This window comes from Centruroides vittatus, unplaced genomic scaffold, assembly GCF_030686945.1.
Source record: "Centruroides vittatus isolate TY-2023 unplaced genomic scaffold, ASM3068694v2 contig_2886, whole genome shotgun sequence".
NCBI lineage: Eukaryota > Metazoa > Arthropoda > Arachnida > Scorpiones > Buthidae > Centruroides > Centruroides vittatus.
This window is the reverse complement of record NW_027121837.1, coordinates 26,734-48,301: the sequence shown is the minus strand read 5'-3', so window position 1 is coordinate 48,301 and position 21,568 is coordinate 26,734. Positions and strand designations below refer to the sequence as shown.

Genomic DNA, 21,568 nt, shown 5'->3' with positions numbered 1-21,568 from the left:
ATGCTGATGAGATAAGAGTTAACACTGTTTTAATGCAAATATGTTAAGAGCATTATATTCAAGGAGTGAAGAGATGAAAAAATTATTTGTACTGTGAATTGATATATCAAAATCACATTCCTGTTACTGAAGCACATGTAAAATAATTATAAAATAACATAACCATAATTCTTTGTAAAAATTTCAAAGTCGTTAACCCGTAGAGGTCAGTTTTAATACAAAAAAAGAACCAATCACATTTAAAAACATTAAAATTTTACTCTTAAAAGATTACAAATAGTAGTTTGGGAACCTATCCGGTTTGTGAAATCTTGTAATTGAATTTTGTTGATATAATTTACATTTCAACACCTAACTATTGTTAAACTTTATTTCTTTATTTGTTAGATACATCATTATAATTTATCTGGGTTGTAAGATTTACCAATAAATATTAATAATAAATAAAAATATTTAAATTATTTTGGTTTTAAAAACTTACAGAATCTTATATCTCTGAAGAATTTAAGTATAATTAACAAAAATAATGTTTACAAGCTTAATTCATAATACAGAACATTTATAAAAATTCTACAAAGCCAGAAAGATGAAAATTGGGCCCTACCAGTTATGTATAGAGTGTGCTTAGATCTTAGATTGATTGCAACAAGTGTAAGTATAAATGCATGCTATTTTTTTACATTTTTATATCAATATTCTGAAGAAAAATATGATAGATCAGATGCATCATAGCATGATGCCAAAGTTTATCAACACACACACACACACACACACACACACACACACATTTGTGTTGTTAAAATACAAATATTTTAAGTGTTGTTGAATGTATGAGTATAATTAGAAGCGTATGATTAATAATAAAAATTAATTTTGTAAATAAATTTTGTATTATTTAAATTATTGATTAATCATTCCATACAGGCAGATTTACAATTAGCTAAAAAAGGAAAAGGTAAACCAGGTGAAACACTTGAAAAAGCTGCTGAATTATTAATGGGTTGTTTCAGAGTATGTGCTAGTGATAAGTAAGTATAATTATCTAAATAATAATATATCTAAATAATTTAAGATTTAATTCGGACATTTTTTTGATTGCAGTTTCCACGACTTTAATTTCAGTTGATATTCATCCTCATTTTAAAACACTTAGATGTACATTAAGTTAAAATAGCCACTAATCTCTGTTTTATTGGAGTTTGTCAATAAAACAGAAGTAATAAAGAAATTAAATTTACATAAATAAAATAATTTATAATAAATTATTATAAATTTCTGTTTGTTTGCTTTCATAAAAAGTTTTTATGAAAACAAACAAAAACAGAATTTCATTAATTATTATTATAATCTTTTTAATTTTATAACTTTATTTTAGTCGTTCATCTCAAGAAGATTCCAAGCGATGGGGAATGTTAACTCTAGTAAATCAGTTATTCAAAATATATTTTAAAGTAAGTATAAAGTTAAAAATCCTATAAAAATAAAGCCATTTTTAGTGTATTGTAAAAGAAATTTAAATAAAATTAATAGTAGAAAATGTCATTGAAAATAATTAATTAACATTTAATAAGGTTGCATTTTAAACTCATATCTTTGCTAAAAAAGTTTAGTTAAAATTTTTTTATATATATTAATTTTTAATTAATCAATGTAACTTCATATTTATGATTTTTTTCAGACATATTCACAATAGCAAATAACATTGGAAAAAAAAATCTAAAAAAATAATTACAATAAGTATTCATGAATTTTAGTGTTTAATGATGTTTCAAAATTAAATATAGCATGACCTCGTTTTACGTGGCAATTGTGTGTAAACAGATAAGAAAAAAATTCTGTGTAAATTTGTACTCCACTTTAAGTAGTATGATGATTGCTCAGATACTTTATTTTTGTTCCTGAATCTTTCTGTGACAGGTTGAAGAAAAAGATTCAGAAACAATATAACTTATGAAGAATTTGTTAGCGAAAATAAGATTAAAAATGATCAAATTTTGATACAAAATTAAAAAAACTAATTAAAATTCCCTGTAAATACTACAATAATATGTATTTGAAAGAAACGTATATATTTAATTTTATACAAGCTTATATAGCAGCACAAATCTTTATTAAACTAACTTTTTCAGTCATATTCAATGACCTTCAGGCGGTGGCGTAGTGTAGTGGGGGAGGCACTTTAAGGGGCGGCAAAATTTCACAATAAATAGTAATAATACCTAAATAAGGGGGCAGTGAAATTTTCCTCCGCCCCGGGCGGCTGACACCCACGCTATGCCACTGCCTTCAGGTGCACGAATTAGAAATCAAACAATGTAAAAACCAAGCAATTTACAAATGCTATTGGAAAATGGAAGAAAAGATATTAGAATTCCAAACAAGTTTTGAATATGACTAAAAATGCTAATTTAATAAAGATTTGTGCCTCTATACAAGGTTGTATTAGATTGAGTATCTACTAAATCAGTTATTTTATGTATGCTATATATATATATATATATATATATATATATATATATATAAAATTTATCCTTATAATTAAAAGAGAAAATAATTATAGGATGATTTAATTTTAAAATTTTCTAGCTTTTAATAAAATGAAAATGTACAGAGATTTAACTATATAAAAATTTAATTCAAGTTTAAACTATGTATAAATGCATTCAGTTTTATATAAATAAAATATATATAATTAAATTTTAAAATTTTTTGATGAATTTCAGATTAATAAACTTCATTTATGTAAACCACTTATCCGTGCAATCGATAGTTCTAATCTAAAAAATCATTTTAGTACATCGCAGCTTGTTACTTACAGGTTAATATATTTCTAAAATTTTTAAAAAATATCTAATTAATTTACATTTTACACTTGTAAAAATTTAATTAATGTTAAGAAATTTTGCAGGTATTATGTAGGAAGAAAAGCTATGTTTGAAAGTGATTTTAAAAGTGGTATAAATATATTTTTTTATAAATAAATTAATACCTGAAAATTTGAATATATATTCATAATGAATTTCTAATATAGAGAATTCAAGAAGTAATAAAATTGACTAGTTTTAATGTAAATTCAATCATAAATATGTATAGATGAATATACATAGTACTTCAAAAAAGCATTGACACTTATATAGAGAAGCCGTGCAGTTGCTGCAGCAAGGACAAGGTTGTACTTTTTCGAGAACTTCACAATTGGGTGTGACTTCATGCAGAACTATGCAGAGGACAATCTGTCACTACAAATCTAAAATAACAAGTTACTTTGATGTTGGTGTTAAAATTTTTTGAAGCACTCTGTAGAAACATAAATTTTACATAATCACAGTTTTAAATATGAGATACAGTGATACCTCAGTTTTTGTCAATAATCCTTCTGAAAACAATCAGCGAAATCTGAAACTGAATAAATTTTTTCCATGTGAATCAATATATATCTAATTAATTTGTTCTAAACACTCAAAAATACATACCAAAAACACATTTTATAGAGAATAAATATAGTGTTTAATACTAAAAACAATAAGAAATTAATATAAAATGGAAGAAAAGGAATGGAATTATTTGACTAGATGTATGTCACACACTGAGCAGGAAAATGTGTGGATCGCCCTTTGTTTTCGCAAAATTAGCAGCAAGGTAACATGGGCATGCCAACGAAATCTGAGGCAACCGATGAAAACCAAAACAAATTTTTCGCAGAAAAAACTCAATGAAAACTGAAACCGATATGAACTGAAGTCAACAAAATCTGAGGTATTACTGTATTGGATTTATACGAGGGCTATTTTTTAAATAAGGTCCGTTTGTGAATGAAAGTGAGAATAATGCGCAATTACGGCAGTATGCATGCGCTTCTGCTCCGAGCAAGCTTGGCGCGCGTTTGTGCTGAGCTGTATGCTGAGCTGTAGAAGTTTAAAATGTTTAAGAAAATTGAGTCTCCCGCCGACTGTGAGATACGATCTGTTATTCGATTCTTGAATGCAAGAAACTTGGCAGCAGCGGAAATTCACCGTCAGATTTGTGAAGTTTACGGTGATAATGCTACGAGTGACAGTAAAGTTCGAAAATGGGTAAGAATGTTCAAGGATGGGCGAGTTAATGTGCATGAAGAGCCACGCCCTGGCCGACCTTCTCTGATTTCTGAAGATTTGATTCGTGATGTGGATAACAAAATTCGAGAGGACCGACGATTCGCGATTTCAACGTTATCAATTGAATTTCCACAGATTTCAAGATCAGTTTTATATACCATTGTTTCGGAGAAACTGAATTATCGAAAATTGTTTTGTCGGTGCATTCCAAGACTGCTTTCTGACGATCACAAAACAAAAAGATTGGGCAGTGCTTTATTGTTTTGACTTGATACGATCATCCACACAGTCCAGACCTTGCACCCAGTGATTTTCACTTGTTTCGATACTTAAAGGAGTTCCTTGGTGGTCAACATTTCAACGACGAAGAAGAAGTGAAAACTGCAGTTGTGGATTGGGCTTCTTGACAGGCGGAAGATTTCTTTGAAGTCGGAATTCAAAAAATTGTTGAGCGGTATGACAAATGTTTAAACAAAATGGAAATTATGTAGAAAAGTAGATAAAAGTATGTAGAATATGGAAAAAAAATATATTTTAATGATATTTACAGTATTTTTCTTCTTATTAAAAAACGGACATTATTTAAAAAATAGCATTCGTATTATAGAATTACGCTAGATTCTACATTAGCTTATGGTTTTCTTTAATGTTTTAAGTATACAAAAACACTACACTTTATACACTTTTCTAGCAATATTTTAATCAAAACAAATGTTTTCAACCCTATTCAGTGGTCTGTTTCAGGTTAAAAAACATATAAGAAAACTGAGTTCTAATGGCAGAACTTTTTAAGTACAGTAGACCCCCCTATAACGTGGGTTTGTATAACACTGTGAAAAAATTGCGATTGTGTTCGTATAACATGCTAAAAGAGACTTGTATAACATGGTAAAATGTCATTGCTGACTCGTGTCGCGACAGGATTGGTCGAATCTGGACCAATAGCGGATATTGTACAAACCGTTCAGTTTAAACGAGCACTGGACCTACTAAAAAACATTTATTATTCAACGGCCTAAAAATTATATTTTTATTAATGATGTCTCCAAAGTTCGGCGAATTTTTCACAGAAAAATAACTTATCAGGAAACGCGCCTGCCGTTCAATGAGCCGCTCCGCGACGAAAACAAGCTTAAGCAATGGCATCGTCGAACGGTGAACACTCGGTAAGTAATCCTACAATTTTTTGTTTATAGCATAGTTTATATGGATTATTCCCAAAAAATTATACGTGTTTTGGAAATGTTGAGTCAAATTAGTCTAGAATCGGTTAATTTTATGGAAGAAACCCTTTCAAACAGCCGTAGCCCCTAAACTGCACACATGCCGGGCTGTGATTGGCTCATGTATTTAAGTGACTCGTACAACACGGAATTCATATAACACGGAACGTATCTACCGTGTTATAGGGGGTCTACTGTAATAGTTTTTTGCATCTAGTGTTTTTCTGTTTTAAGTATATATTTATTTTGAAATTATAATTTGAATTAAATTAAAATACATTCTTTAAAAATATTACAAAGTGAAAAAATTATTTTCTTACAGCTGAAGATTTTCTTTCATATGCATTTAAAAATTGCAGTAATCAATCACCAAGAAATAAGAGACTTACTCTTATTTATTTAATACCTGTCAAAATGTTACTGGTAGGTTATTATATAAAGTTTTAGCTGTTAAAACTATGGATATTTGAAGTGTTAATATTTATTTTTATCATTTTTCTTCACAATATTTTTTAATTTTATGATAACAGGAACACAAGATCACTTTATGTTTAGGGTGGCCATAATTAAAGTTTCCCTATTCAGAGCACTGTAACTATAACTAATATGCAAAGTGACACCAAAATTTGTATACACACTACGAAAAGGATCATGGATGTAGTATTTTCTTGCAAAGGATTTTGCAAAAAAACAAACTTAGTTAAAAAATTTTTGCTGGGGGGACTGCTACAGGAAAATACATGAAACAAAACAACAAAAACACATTTATTCATTCCACAAGGGACATGCTTTCTGTAGTGCTGTTTACTGATGTAAGGAATGTTGTTTAATGTTTATCCCATTGCTCAAATGTAAAATTTGAAGGTGTTGAACTGATATTCTAATATGTTCTATAGCTTTGTTTTTGCATGCAGTGCCTAAATGCCATCATTTTTACTAACTTTATTTGTAATGTTTAAAGTAATAGATTAAAATGTCACTTTAAGATTGGTCTTTGCTATTTATTTTGTTATGTGTATTTTCCTGTAAAACAGTCCCTAGTGGAAGTTTTTAACTAAATTCTTTTTGCAAAATACTTTTCCATATCCTTTGCATAGTCCATATACAAATTTTGGTGTTAATCTGCTTATTGATTATAGCTACAGAGTGCTCTGAATAGGAAAACTTTAAGTATGATCATCCTATATTCATTTTTATATAAAGATGATAATTCTTTATTAAATATTAGGTTATTAATAATATATAATAATAATAATGATTATTATTAAACTAGCAGATAGGCCCGGTGTTGCTCGGGCAAAAGTAACGATAGCAAAGATTAAGATTATTACATTATAGTCACAGAAGAAAAAGAGTAATTTCATCAACAAACTAAATATTTCTAAAGAAAGGTCGAATTTGAAAATCGAATATTCTAATATTGTTTGATTTTCACGTGTTCTGATTATATCGTTGGATTTTCATCGAATGTTCTAAAGAAGAAAGGTCGAGAGAAACTGAACTAATCTGTTTAAATTTGAAAATCGAATATGCTCTAACATATTACTCTATTTCTTTTTTTTCCTCCAGCGCCAGTAAATCTTGCACGTCGCTTTCTCTTGTTCTCCATTGTTACTTAACACTTCCATCAACAATGGAAGTGTTAAGACTTAATCCTGTCCCTCTCCCCGTGGGGAGGAATTTCGAAAAATCCCCTCTTAGTGAACGTTTTCGTGACGTACCGTAACTATGTACCAAATTTCAACTTTCAACTCTTAACCGTTTGGGCTCTTAACATTTCCATTGTTACGCAACACTTCCATTGTTGATGGAAGTGTTAAGACTTAATCCTGTCCATCCCCCCCGTGGAGAGGAATTTCGAAAAATCCTTTCTTAGTGTGCGTTCTTGTGACATACCCTAACTGTGTACCAAATTTCAACTTTCAACCCCTTATTGTTTGGGCTCTGCACTGATTATTATTATTATTATTATTATTTTGTTGGGTTAAGTTAGATATACTCGGTTAACACCGGTGGCTAAGTACTATGCCGGACCAAAGTCAAGGCATAGTAACCAAAACAGAAATTAAAGAAGTGTATCAGTGTGTGTGTCTGTATTCAGGAATTTTCTCACAATATGACATGTATTCAATATAGTGGCCTTCTGTAGTGTGATGTATGTGTTTCTATTCAATTGTAATGTGCCCAGGCTTTTGTGTAGTGTGTGTGGTATGACACCTGTAGAGGAGAGAACAACAGGTACAATAAGCACCTTATCCATCCTCCACAGATGCCTTATTTCCTGGGCGAGTTCTGTGTACTTGCTAATTTTTTCAGTGCATGCGTTTTGTATATTGTGAGTGTTTGGAATGGATATGTCTATAATGTATGTGATTTTATTGTGTTTGTCAATGAGTGTGATGTCTGGTCTGTTGTGGTAAATTGTTTTATCTGTGATTATGGCTCTGTCGTAGTACATTTTGTGCATGTTGTTTTCCAATACTGTCTGTGGAATGTATTTGTAGTATGGTTCGTGGATGTCTGCTAATTTGTGTTTCTTTGCAAGCTCTTGGTGTATTATATTTGCTACTTGGTTATGTCTGTGTAAATAATCTGTCTGTGCCAAGAGCTTGCAACCAGAGGTGATGTGTTGTATAGTTTCTGGCATGATGTGACATTTTCTGCATGTGTCATTTGTGAGTGTTGCATCTTTGAGTATGTGTTTTCTGTAGTTTTTAGTATTTATGACCTGATCCTGTATGGCAATCATGAATCCTTCCGTCTCCCCAAAGAGGCATCCCCGAGCTAACCAGCTGTTTGACGCAGTTTTGTCAACAAAATCCTGGGCCAGATCGTAAGGATGCCTGCCATGGAGTGCCTTTCGAGCCCACGATTGCTTAATGGTGTCTATGCTTTTTATATGTTGTGTTGTGTCCATATGATGTGAGTGTAAGTTTAATGGTGTGTTATTCGAGTCTGCTAGAGTTACTGCTTTATGTAATTGTGATGTTTCTTGTTTTTTGTAGAAAAACTCTCGCAGTGACTGTATTTGTTTGTAGTGAAGGTTAACTATGTCAATCAGGCCACGTCCGCCATCTTTACGTGGAAGGGTTAATCTTTCTGTGGCAGATTTAGGATGATGTTGTTTATGCTTAGTAAGTGTTGTTCTTGTTTTCCTTTGGAGTTGCTCAAGATCAGTGTGAGTCCAATGTATAACTCCAAAAGAATATGTGAGTACTGGGATGACATATGTGTTTATTGCTTTAACTGTGTGTTTTGCATTTAATTGTGTTCTGAGAATAGCATTTAACCTACTTTGGTATTCTTTAATTAATCTTTGCTTTATTTGTGTATGTTCTGTTAGTTTGGCCTGTTGGAATCCTAAATACTTGTAGAACTCGCCCTCTTCCATGGATTCAATAATGTCTCCATTTCCAAGTGCAAAATCTTCTTTCTTCAGGATTCCTTTTTCTATGTGAACTGTTTTGCATTTATCTAGGCCAAATTCCATTTGTATGTCCTTGGTGTATGAATGTGTGATTTGTAGGAGTTGATGAAGTTGTTTTTGTGTGGATGCATAAAGTTTTATGTCATCCATGTACATGAGATGTGACAGTGTAAACTGTGTTGTTTTTTCGTGTCTGATATTGTAACCATATTGCGTGTTGTTTAACATGTTGGATAATGGGTTCAGGGCTAAGCAGAACCAGAGAGGACTGAAGGAATCTCCTTGAAAAATTCCTCGCCTAATAAAAATTTGGTTTGTTTGTATGGAAGTGTTATGGGCCCTGAGATGTAGTGTTGTTCTCCAGTGCTGCATAGTGTTTTGAAAGAATGCAATGAGTGATGGATGTATTTTGTACATGTGTAGGATATGTAGCAGCCAACTGTGTGGAACACTGTCGAATGCTTTTCTGTAGTCTATATATGCCATGTGTATGTTTCTGTGTTGTCTGTGTGCTTGCCGTAGAATGACTGAATCTACGAGTAACTGTTCTTTGCATCCCCTGTGGTTTCTACGACAACCTTTTTGTTGTTCTGTTAGAATGTCGTGTTCTTCAACATGTTTGTATATTTTGTTTGCAATACAGGATGTCAATAATTTGTAGAGTGTTGGAAGACATGTAATTGGTCTGTATTGTGTAGAGTCTGTGGTATTGTTGTTTTTAGGTTTCATGTAGGTGATGCCCTGAGTAAGAAAATTTGGCATGTCTTGTGGATTGATGATGATGTGTGTTAGATGTTTAGCTAGTTCCTGGTGCAGTGATGTAAACTTTTTGTACCAGAAATTGTGAATGTTGTCTACACCAGGTGTCTTCCAGTTGTGTGTTCTGTTAACAGTGTATTGGAAATCATGTATGTTTATTTCAACACAGGGCATAGTTGGTATGTTGTGCAAGTTTCTGTTCTCCTCCTCGATCCAGCCTGCATCAGCATTGTGCGTGACAGCACTGGACCAAAGAGAAGACCAATATGTTGTGAGTTCTTCTTCTGTTGGTGTGCCACTGTGCTGTGTATCAGTGTTTGCTTTGTTATTAATTTGTCTGTAAAAGAGTTTTTCATTGTTTGTAAATAATTTATTTTGTTGTTTTCGTAGTGTACATGTTTTGTATCGTTTGAGTCTACGTGCTTTGGCAGCAAGTTTTTGTTTTAGTGTATCAATGTATTCTGTAATGCGTGTGTTGTGATGTTCATGTTTTGTGTGTGTTTTTATTTTCTTGAAAATGTTTTTGAGCTGTTTCCTTAATTTGGGTGTTATGTTGTTTTTAGTGTATTGTGTTAGCCTGCCTAATTGCTGTCTAATGTCATTTATTTGTGTTTCTATTCTTCTCTGCCAGGCAGGCTTGTGATAGAATTGTGTTTTCTGTGTATTTGTCTGTGATTGTACTTTCAGTCCATGGTGTGTCACTACTGTGACTGCTCCAGCATAAACTAATGTATGAATGTCTGCGAGTGTAGAAATTGAATGAATGTAGTGTGGTAGTAAGTGAGTGTTTACATAATTTAGTGTTTTTCCTACTTCCTTTGACGTGTTGATTTTTGGTATTCGTGGTCGTTGTGTGGGATCTGTACCTGTATATTTAGTGAGTGTTTCCTGAAATATAAGTGAGAGCGTATTAACTAAATCCAAGTCTATGTTATCAGTGATGGATGAGGAAGTGTCTGTAGTATCATTAGTGGTAATTGTTGTATGTGTGTTATTATCAATGCTTGTTGCTGGATTATCCTGACAGGTTACATGATCTTCATTAATGTTAGATGTTTCTGTCTGTTGATGTATTTGATCAGCAACCTGTTGTTTGATAAGTTCAAGTGTTGTTTGTGAAATAAGGTTGTTGTGTATAATTGTTCTTTTTTGATCAACAACCCTTTGTTCGGTGACAGTGAGGTGAGGATACTGTTGTGTGAATCTATGGTGTAGTTGTTGTCTGTATGCTGTCATGTTTGTTTCGAGTTTTGTGATGGTGTAATAAGTACGGATGATAAACTCGTTCATTTCTACTGTCCATTTCATCCGTTGGCGTGGTTTTCCAGCCTTTGTGGTCTGTGGATGCATTGCCACAGAAACACCAAGGCTGGGTTGGTTCCTCACATCTGTTGAGGGCATTGCAGTAGCCATGCTTGGGCCGGTGCTGCTTTCGCCACCGGTAACCAAGGGAGACTGTGACCTATTTTTCGAACGTGAGCCTCTGCCTAACCCACGAACGCGGACCTTGTTAACCCGGGCGACGTCCGAGCCGGTATCACACTTTGATCTAGTTATTACCATGATGAATATCTCCACAGAATGTGGGCGTGGTCACTCTTAGCTTCATTTCTCCCCATAGACCTTACTGGCATGGGTGTCCCTACCAGGAGCTTGTGCTCCAGCCTGCATTGCCCTATGGATCAGTAAAATTACTGGGCTCTCCCACCACGACCAGGTGGTGACCACGGGAGAGTTATTATTATTATTATTATTATTATTATTATTATCAACTCGTCTCGATTATATATATAGATTATTGTTTTCAAATCTATCACTTTCTAAAATTCGAGGTCCACCAGTGGCCAAGTGGTCTTCGTTCCCCGAACACTGGGAGTTTGGTCGTTGGTTCGCACCTTGCTCGAATGGGCTGGCCATGTGGAGTTTTCTGGGTTTTCTCCAAGTTTGTAATGCCTAAATAGGGGCCAGTTTTCCTTAAAAAGACCTCCTGGAAGGCATTGCCCCTAAGCAGATCGCCCAAGTGTTGAGTTGCCATAACTAAACTAAAACTGAGGGGGGCGCTATAGTTGCCGAGGCTATTGGCGTGTTTTGAAGTGAAGTTGTACCTGTTGTGGCTAAGTTTTCGTAATTGCTTTTTATTATGGATAAGTTGTTAAATCTAAAGAGTGTGCGGATCAGGATAGTGCCAAAGGAAAGGAAGCAGCTTTTGAGAAGAGCACAAGGATATTAAGAACACCACCAGGTAAACGTTTGCAGTCCTGTCCCACTGGAAGTGCTGTTAAAGCGAAAGACACTAGAAAGAATTTGGATCAAGAATTATTCTTAGAGGAGATAAGAGGTATGTTGAGTGAAATGAAGGATGCTATAGAATTAAAAATAGAGACAGAATTACGTTTAGTAAAAGAAAATTTTGCGGAAATGAACGATAAGATTAATATACTGACGGAGAGAATCAATAAATTAGAATCCGTGTACGACTGCGGAAATGACCATAAATTAGCAAATTATCACTATTCTAACCAAAAGAGTTAACACACTTGAAAGTAATCTAAGGAAAAGAAATTTGGTATTGTTTAATGTGGAGATGAATGATAGGGAAAATCTTTTTGATACAGTATCGAAGTTAATTCGGAATGTTGCTGGTTTATCGAATGTCCTTTTTGACTGTGTCAGACTTACAAAAAATACCAGAAATAATACGATGGTTTTGGTTACCTGCATTTCCATGCAAGTGAAAAGAGATATATTGAGCAGCTGGAAGAGTAATTGTACCAAATTGGATGTTTCTGACTGGAGGAAGGCAGTGCGCATAAGGGAGGACCTTTCCATTCAATGTAGAGAGAAGAGAAAACAACAGATGGATAACTTAAGACAGGCCAGAAAGGAGGGGAAAATTGCATATTTCAAAGGTGATAAATTGGTGATAGGTGGAAACATTTGCAGGGTTGACAGGGATAAAGATGAGGATAGCTGTGTCAGTGATTCTTTTTTGGGAGTAAGCATGATTCATTAAAAGTTCTCAGTTGGAACATGAACGGATGGAAGAAGGAATATGAAATGGAGTATTGGAGCATTGTGAGAAAGTTTCATATCAGTTGTTGAATGGAAAACTGGTTGGGTGAAATAGATTCAAGAAAGCCACCGACACATGTAAGTAATGCATACGAATTTTATAAGATTAACGCTACTAGTATATTCGATAAAGGGCGAAAAAGAGGTGGGATGGTACTGATGATTGATAAAGAATTGAAAGAGGTGGTGGTTTGTCCCGTTGAGGATTGGTTGTTTGAAGTACACTGGAAAAATATTAAGTTAATTTTTGTTTATATTAGAGTAGAAGTATGTTAAATGTTATAAGTTACTTGAGTCATTGTTTGATTCTTTTCAAAATGAAGAAATATATTTATTGGGTGATTTTAATGGCAGAATTGGAACTTTGAATGAAATGGAGTGGGGAGGTAGTGTTTTTCCCTTGTTGGATTATAGTGTTTATCGGAACTCGCAAGATAAATGCATCAATAAGATAGGTTTGAAGTTAGTGGAATTGTCAAGCAAAAGGGTTGATGATTGTGAATGGTCGAGTTAAAGAGGATGCACAGGGAAAATATACTTTTTTCTCACACTTGGGTAAAAGTGTAATTGACTATCTGTGTATAAACGATCTGGCAGCTGAGAAATTACTGTACTTTAGTATAGATGACTGTATTGAGTCTGATCATATGATGCTGCATCTTGAAGTTTCTGCCAAAGGGTTGGAAAAAAAAGGCTATTCTAGACAATCGGTTCAGTTTAATAGACGATGGAAGAAAGAATGGCAGGAGGCGTTTGTAAGTGAAATTCAAGGTATCTGCTGGGATAGGCAATTTGATGATAGCATGAGCAAATTAAATAATCTTACTGTTATGGTGTCTGATATAATGGATAAATTTAGACATAGAGAAAAAGGAGTTAAACACTTCTCTAGGAATAATTCAGAGTGGTTTGATGATGAATGCTTAGAACAAAAGGCTGATGTGAAAAATAAGCTCAGGAGATGGAGGAGACTTGGAGAGGATTGGAGATTGGAAGAATATTTATTATCGAAACAAAATTTCAGTGCGCTATGTAAAAGCAAGAAACAGGAATATTTGACTAGTTTTAATCAACTGCTTTCAAAGTGTAAGTCAAGTCAAATGTTTTGGGAATGCATTCATAAATTACAAAGTAGAAGTAAATTCCGTATACCGGAGGAGATTAAAACTGAATTGTTTGTGCACTTTAAAAGTTTACTGTTTAGTGATAACCTAGATAAGGAAATTGTTTGTTCGGAGATGATAACTGTAGGTTATCTCGACAGGCATATTTCTCTCAAAGAATTAGATATTGCTTTGAGTGAGGCAAGGTCAGGTAAAGCAGCTGGCCCGGATGGTATTCCGATGGAATGTTGGAAACTGGTAGATGAGCGATTGCGACAGAAGCTGTTGGATATTTTTAATGAAGTCCTGGCAACCGGAATTTACCCTGACGGTTGGAAAATGGCGAGAATATTTCCCATTTTTAAATCAGGAGATATAAACAATACAAGCAACTACAGAGGAATCGCATTGTTAAATACTGTTAGCAAAATTTTTTCAATGATCCTATGTAAAAGACTGATATTTTGGGTAGAGAGTGAGCATATTATATCAGAGATGCAAGCGGGTTTTCATCAAGGATATTCCACAGTGGACCATATTTTTGTTTTGTGGAATTTATTAAAAGAAAGGCTAGTTAAAAAATGCTGAAAAGTATATACTTGTTTGGTGGATTTCCGGGCTGCATTCGACTCAGTGAATCATCTGAAATTATGGAGGAGGCTTGCTGATTTGAGGTTAAGTTATAAAATATTGAATTTATTGCGATCGATGTACACGAATACGTCAGCATTTTTGATGGTTAATGGTACTACTACTGAATCCTTCCACTGTAACAAAGGAGTTTGGCAGGGATGTCCGCTAAGTCCATTACTGTTTTCTTTATATATCGATGGTTTGGTAAATAGATTGAATGAGATATCAAGATTTAATGGCTTATGGTTAGGCAATAATACTTATATCAAGGTTCTGTTGTATGCAGATGATGTGGTGATTATGGCTGACAGCCCATTTGAATTACAGCTGGCAATTGATGGTCTTATGAGTTTCTCAACTGAGATGGACTTACAGATTAATAATAAAAAAACTAAGATAATGGTTTTCCAAAATGGTAGTAAAAGATCAAGTAAGCTTAAATGGTTTTTGGATAAACAAGAGATTGAAATAGTGGAAAAATATAAGTACCTGGGCCTTTGGTTCAAATATAATCTTAATATGAAAGACCACTTTGAGATTACTGCGAGAAAAGCAAAAGGTGCTTTGGTGAAATTATCTAAAATCGTTAATATCCCAGGGTTAGCCTCGTATGCTCCACATTTCAGGTTGTTTGATTCAACAGTTAAATCCGTTATGTCGTATGGTGCTCAGGTCTGGGGTTTGGCTAATGTCAATAATTTTGAGTTAATTCATAGAGAATTTTTGAAGAAAATGTTGGGCCTCAGATTTCACACATCAAATGTGGCTGTTTTGTGGAAAACTGGACGGGTACCACTGAATATCTTTTTTATAAAAGCAGTTCTAAAATATGTAAGAATATTGGAATTTCCTAGGGATAGGCTACTTAGAATCAGTATCGAAAGAATGTGGATGAAAGCGGAGAGTAATTCATGGTGGCTGGATTTAAAAAATTGGCTGGAACGGCTGGGATTTGGTGTTATGGTTATTGAGAAACAAATTGATAGATGGAAAGAACGAATACCGTCCATAGTATTGAGATGTATAGAACTGGAACTACAGGAAATGAAGAATGTGCTGAATAGTTCTGGGTTGCTATGATGTTATCGTCTGGTTAAACCTGATTTTGGCATGGCAGGATATTTAAGGGATGTTGGAATCTCTATTGCGATGAAAAAACAGATTGCGAAACTGCGGTTAAACTGTTTTATGTCAAGAAGTGCCTCTTTTGGTGTGCATAATTTGCAACCAGATCTGTAGTTATAGTGAATGGTGCTTCCATATGTTTAGTAATTGTGGAAATGATATGTACGGGGAATACTTAAGAATGTTGCGTGGTGGTTCTAACTCCAATTTCGTGGATTTGTTAAAATTTAACAAGATGTTAAAGAAATTAGATGGTTTCAGTTAAGAGAATATATTGTTTTGTTCTTTCCCCCATTGATATTGTATTCAATTATATGTCAAATAAATTATTATTATTATTAACTAAACTAAAACTAAAAACTAAAACTTGAAAGTGGCACAAAAATCAATGGTGTGATATTACCTTTCATAATATCAATACAATGTAACAAATGTTAATTTAAATCAAAATGTAAATGAAAATTTGGATGCAACTTCAAAGAATTTTGTTCAAAATAAATATTTTCACATAGTTCTGTATCACAAGCATTATTGTTTTTTAATTAAGACATAATTCTGTATTTTTTAAAAAATTAATGTAGCTAGTCATGTCATTGTAAGTTTTCTTTTATTAGCTATTAGAGAGATCTAATGAAAAGAAAAACTTGCATAAATACATTTCTTTAGATAAATTTAAACAACAACATATTAATTTGAAATTACTCAAACAACCAAAACAGATTGTAGACTATACATTTAGGCTACGATAAGGTTAATAAATAAATATAATTTGGTCCAAATGTAGGTAAAATTACAATATTTAGCTATTTGTCATTAGCTGAAATTGGCCCAATGATAAAGGTACTAGCCTGCTGCGCTGGGAGACTCAAATGCAAATCTGGGTCAGAAATGTTGGGAATTTTTCATACGTTATCTATCCCAAATATGTTGAGCCTTGTTCTTGCCATTTTGCTGCTCTTTATAAGCCTGGATCAAAAGGCCTTCTTAGTGCTCACATGATGAAAAGAATAATAATAATAATTAGTTATTTGGTTAAAGATTGGTCAAATAATTTAGTAGATTAATAATTATTATTTAACTTGGCACAGGACAATGGCCAAACTGCTTGTATTCATGCCAAATTACAATATGTTTAATCATTTATTATTTAACTTTATTATAGCTTGAATGTAATCTGGCTTTAATAGTTTGAATATTCTTCTATATTATAAATTATTTTACATTTTGTATAGATTAGAGAAATATATGTATATGTAAACTTTATAACTTGATAAATATATATTAAAATTTACATTACAATCTGATTTAGGGCCAGATGCCAAAAATTGAATTGCTTCAAAAACATGATCTGATGCAGTTCAGCGATGTTGTTAAAGCTGTTGTGTAAGTTGTTATTACAGTTAATAAATAACTTTGTTAGTAATTATTTAACTTTATTCATAAAAGTGAATATATAAATTTCATCAAAAATTCTTTGGATAGAATTTTTTTCACAATGAAGTTGTTGTAGAACAAGACTGTGTTAAGAAAAGATTTTTATTCAGCTTTCATGTTTATACTAGATATTATTTACTTAATTTTAATATGGTGTAAGATAGACAACACTCAAGATAATTAAAGCACAAAGGATAAGGATGTCTTATAAGGAATAGGACTGATATAATAAATTTCAGGAAGAAATTATTAAATGAAAATTAGATTAACTGTAACTGCTTTTATCATGTGATGATGAGAATGAAATTACATATTTGAAATGCATAATTAATAGATATAAAAGTAGCATGAAAATCTTTTTTCCTAATGTAAAGTCTTGTAATGTAGAAATCTTTATTTGAAGAATTTTTAATATTTGAAGCATGCAATGCCATAATGTTGTAAATGCCAAAAACAATTGTAATCATAAAATTAATGTTTCTACAGCTGAAAAACAGTCTTGAATACCAAAAACTTACATTTAAATTATTAAACACAATTTACAAATTCAATATCAATTTTAACATTAAAAACTGACAATAATCTATTAGTGACTTGAACTGGGCTGTAATCTTTATCAATAAGGTATTAATTTAGTGTAATAAAAGTTAAAATGTATTTAAAAACTTCAAATTTGAAAGATTAATGTAAGTCCAAATATCATTTTGAAATATCAAATAATAAAGTGACAGGTTAACTATTAATAAACTGGCATTTAGTTATCCGGTTCTGCTAGCATCTCCTTGAAATAGGTTTGTGCTATTGGATTTAAAAATGGTATCATTTTACCAATGTCAGGTTTCTTCTTTTGAGGAATCCCAAAATGGGAGCGAGCAAGAGGAAGTGGAAGATTTTTGAAATCATCAATGCTAACTCCATCTTTCGGCACATTAAGCCCAGTGCACCATCTTGCTGCTTTACCTCCACCTTTAGCAACCATAACTTTACCAAAGTTATTTGATGAGAGTCTAATTTTGGATGCTGTTGAGATTCCCAGGTCTTTTGTATTCAGAAATGCATGGGCAATCGATTTAAAGTCATGAAATTTCTCAAATACGATGCAGGTAAAAAGGTTTTTGGTCCCTGCACTTTTAATGATGTCCACAAGATCCTTTAGTGTGTAGGCTTTGCATTTTTTCCTCCGTTTTTCAATTAGAGCAAAGTCTCGATCACAGCTGAGAAATGTGTGACCCTTTACAGGGTATTTATGTGTTATTTCTGAAAATACATTATTGGCCAATAACACCAGATACATGGCTATCACTTATTGATTTTTGTTTTGACCAACACAATTGTCTGTCCACAAAGTCAGCTTCTTTCGCCTCACCAATAGCAGCCTCAGTAGTAATATAATGGTATATACAGGATGATATTTCCAAAGACCCTCTTCCTCCAAAATTCTCACTCCACAAACACATGCATCCTTTCTCTTTAATTGAATCATGAATTCCAAGGTTGTAGCATGCCAATTGTTGAGCATGCCAATTGTTGAGCAAAAGACATGTCTGATGACACAAAAAATGCAAAAACCTCAGATTCGTATGTTATATCTTTTGACTTGCAGCAGCAAATGTATATACCACAATTAACACACACTGAACTACAGTTCAGTGTGTGTTAATTGTGTTAAATCTCAAATCTACGTCTATATTTTTGAAGTATTAAGTCTTTTACTTACCCCTGTTGGTGGATCCTTTCTCGGATTAACTTTCTGTGATATGGGAGAAATGTACTCTAAGCCACTATTTTTTTGTTTCTTTCGAATGTTCTTCCATTTTTCTGCACATTTCTTTCTTCTTTTAGGTATTTCATACTTTAAGGAATTCATTTCACTCGTAAAAAACTCACTATGTTACAAATTGGAATAACAAAATGATGTAAACCGTAACATTTTACGTGCCAAAAGTCACGTGGCTTGTGCTTTGGCGCTTAAAACGTTATGGCTTGCACATAAATTCAGCTTCAAAATATAGCCACTTAGAGCGCCATTATCGCTACAATATTTTTTTTTTGTAGGAAAAAACATTGCATTTAAAATTCATTTCTTCAATAAAATGTATTTTGAGAAAAATGGCATTTACAACCTTATGGCATTGCATGCTTCATTTAATTTTCAAACGTTTAACCTTCAATGTTTATTCAAAAGTAACACTGGCAAATAAATTCTATTATAAATATTTATTCTATAAAAGTGTGTAATTGAAACAATTATAACGCATTTTTATTTAGAAAGTATTTACGGTAATACAGAGAGAAATTAAATTAAAATATTAATAATTTAACTTTATTTTTCTTTATGTTATTGTCGTTTAGAGTTTATAGACAATTGTTTTTCTTAATTTAGTAAGTTTTAAAGTTTGCATCTCATCTAAGAAAATAATTGATCACTTAAGTTAATGTTTAACAAGTAATTTTACTTTTGATATGAATTTTTTTCTTGAAGAAGTTACATATTTTAATTTTTATAGAGAAGGTAATTTACTAAAGTTGAATGAAACACTCTTATTGCACGAATCATTTTTCATTAAATGTGGAATATATTTAATATTGGAGAAGTTGAAAATTATCACTTATCGAAATCTTTTCAAAAAAGTGTGAGTATAAAACAAGCAAATTTTTATCTAAAAAAAAGATATTATTTGATATATTTTATAAATATATAATTCTTTCAGATATTTGTTAATGAAAACTCATCAAATCCCCATTGAAGCATTTTTGGTTGCATTAAAATTTATGAAAGTATGTAAAGAAATGTTAAAGTTAACTAAATAACCTCTCTTTTTTTTAACTTAAATTTTGATTAAAAGATGATAATATTTATTAAATAAAATTAATTTAAATTTCTTTATTTTTAACAAAGGTTGAAGATATTGATCTAGATGAAGTACATTGTATATTAGCTAATTTGATTTTTGAGGTAAGTTTATATTTGCACAGTAATAGAATTTATATTCATAAATTCACGTATAGTGTAATTGTAATTTTCCTGTGGGTTATATTTTTGTAAGATGCACGAAACAAGAATATGTGCAAATTAAGAAAATTAAGTTATAATATTGTGAAATAAATTTTAAATACGTAATTATTAACAACCATTATTTAATGTATTTTATGTGTTAAACAAAAATTTTCTATAGTTTAACACATAAATAAGACAAAATTCAGTAGTGTAGCGAGGGGGGTGTATCGTGCACCGGGCACCACTCTCAGAGAGAGAAGGGCCCCTTTATTGGCGCCCTTCTTCCACCTGGAGAAGGAAGAAGGGTGCCAATAAAGTGTCGGGTACCAGTTATGCCCCGGGCGCCAGTTATGTTCGCTATGCCACTGACAAAATTAAAAGGTTTTAAGAAAAATCTGCTTGTTGAGGCAGACAAGTGCCTGTTTTCACACTGCATTATTTCATCCTGAATGTGTGAAAAAGGACAAAATATTACTTTATTTCTGCATTTCTTTTACACTTGTGAGAAATACAGAATTATTTAAAGTAAAATAATGCTTACATGTTTTACAAATTGTGGAGTAGGACTATTAGCATAAAAATATTTTTACTGAAAGCAAGTGGTTGGTTGCATTGAAGCATTTACTTTGACATACTGTATGTTGTACACCCTTAGTCTGATGTAGAGTATTATTAAAATTCTTCATTTTGGTTTGTATATTTCAATTTTGTTGCAATTTTTACTATATTTATCATCTAACACTTGCAAATTTATTGTTAGTATCTCAACTGGGTTTTTGTTGTTTAATTGGAGGGCAGTAAAGCCTGTCTGGACTTCACTGGTTTAAAGAATAAAGAATTATTTAATACAATTTATCGTTGTAGTATTGAATACATTTTTCTATATAAAAAGTTTATACTGACATTATAATAAGATGAATATTAATGAATTTAATAGTAAATTATTATAATTATTCGATGATTTTTAAAGTTACTAACTTATATAATTTCTATTAGGGAAAGATAAAAGGATACATTTCGTACCAGCACAAGAAACTTGTGGTCAGCAAGCAGAATGCTTTTCCTCCTCTGTCCTCCTTGACTTAAATATTATTTATATTAATGTAACATGCAGTTTTCATATGATAAATAAAATTTTTAAAAAGATAATTTAAACTAATATAAACATTATTTTAAAACATTAAGGAATCTAATATCTTTTTGCATCCTTAATTTTAGTTTGCTGCTATATTGGAATGTATATAATGCCAAGAAGTAATCAAAAAATGGTATGGCATATATATAATTTCATCAGTTTAGAAAATTAATCTGATATTAAGAAAGAATTCTAGGTTTAGCTTGATGAGATATGGCAACACAACATGCCGGTGATCTTCAAAGGATGACTTTCTCTGGGAAACTGGCCTTAAGTGTTTAGACCTGTGAACAAACCTGTGACCATTCAATGGTTTTATCCACTTGGCCACTGGTGAGTTTTTGAAAGTATTTTAAATGAAAAAAAGAGAGAGTTTTGGTTTTCTGCAATGAAAAATACCTATCAGTTATTAATAGATTACAGTAGACCCCCCTATAACACGGTAGATACGTTACGTGTTATATGAATTCGTGTTGTATGAGTCACTTAAATACATGAGCCAATCACAGCCCGGCATGTGTGCAGTTTAGGGGCTACCGCTGTTTGAAAGGTTTTCTTCCATAAA

At 32.3% G+C, this 21,568-nt stretch overlaps 1 protein-coding gene across 1 annotated transcript; it reads left to right on the top strand.

Moving 5' to 3' along the window:
• The first annotated feature begins 428 nt into the window (after positions 1-428).
• On the top strand, positions 429-21,017 carry PCID2 (PCI domain-containing protein 2). Its single transcript, XM_067266830.1, has 11 exons — positions 429-651; positions 925-1,028; positions 1,376-1,451; positions 2,724-2,818; positions 2,909-2,955; positions 5,640-5,740; positions 16,746-16,819; positions 19,378-19,503; positions 19,582-19,648; positions 19,770-19,826; positions 20,865-21,017. The coding sequence occupies exons 1-11, from the start codon at positions 610-612 to the stop codon at positions 20,952-20,954; spliced, it is 879 nt and encodes a 292-aa protein (XP_067122931.1). The 5' UTR covers positions 429-609; the 3' UTR covers positions 20,955-21,017.
• The last annotated feature ends 551 nt before the right edge of the window (positions 21,018-21,568 follow it).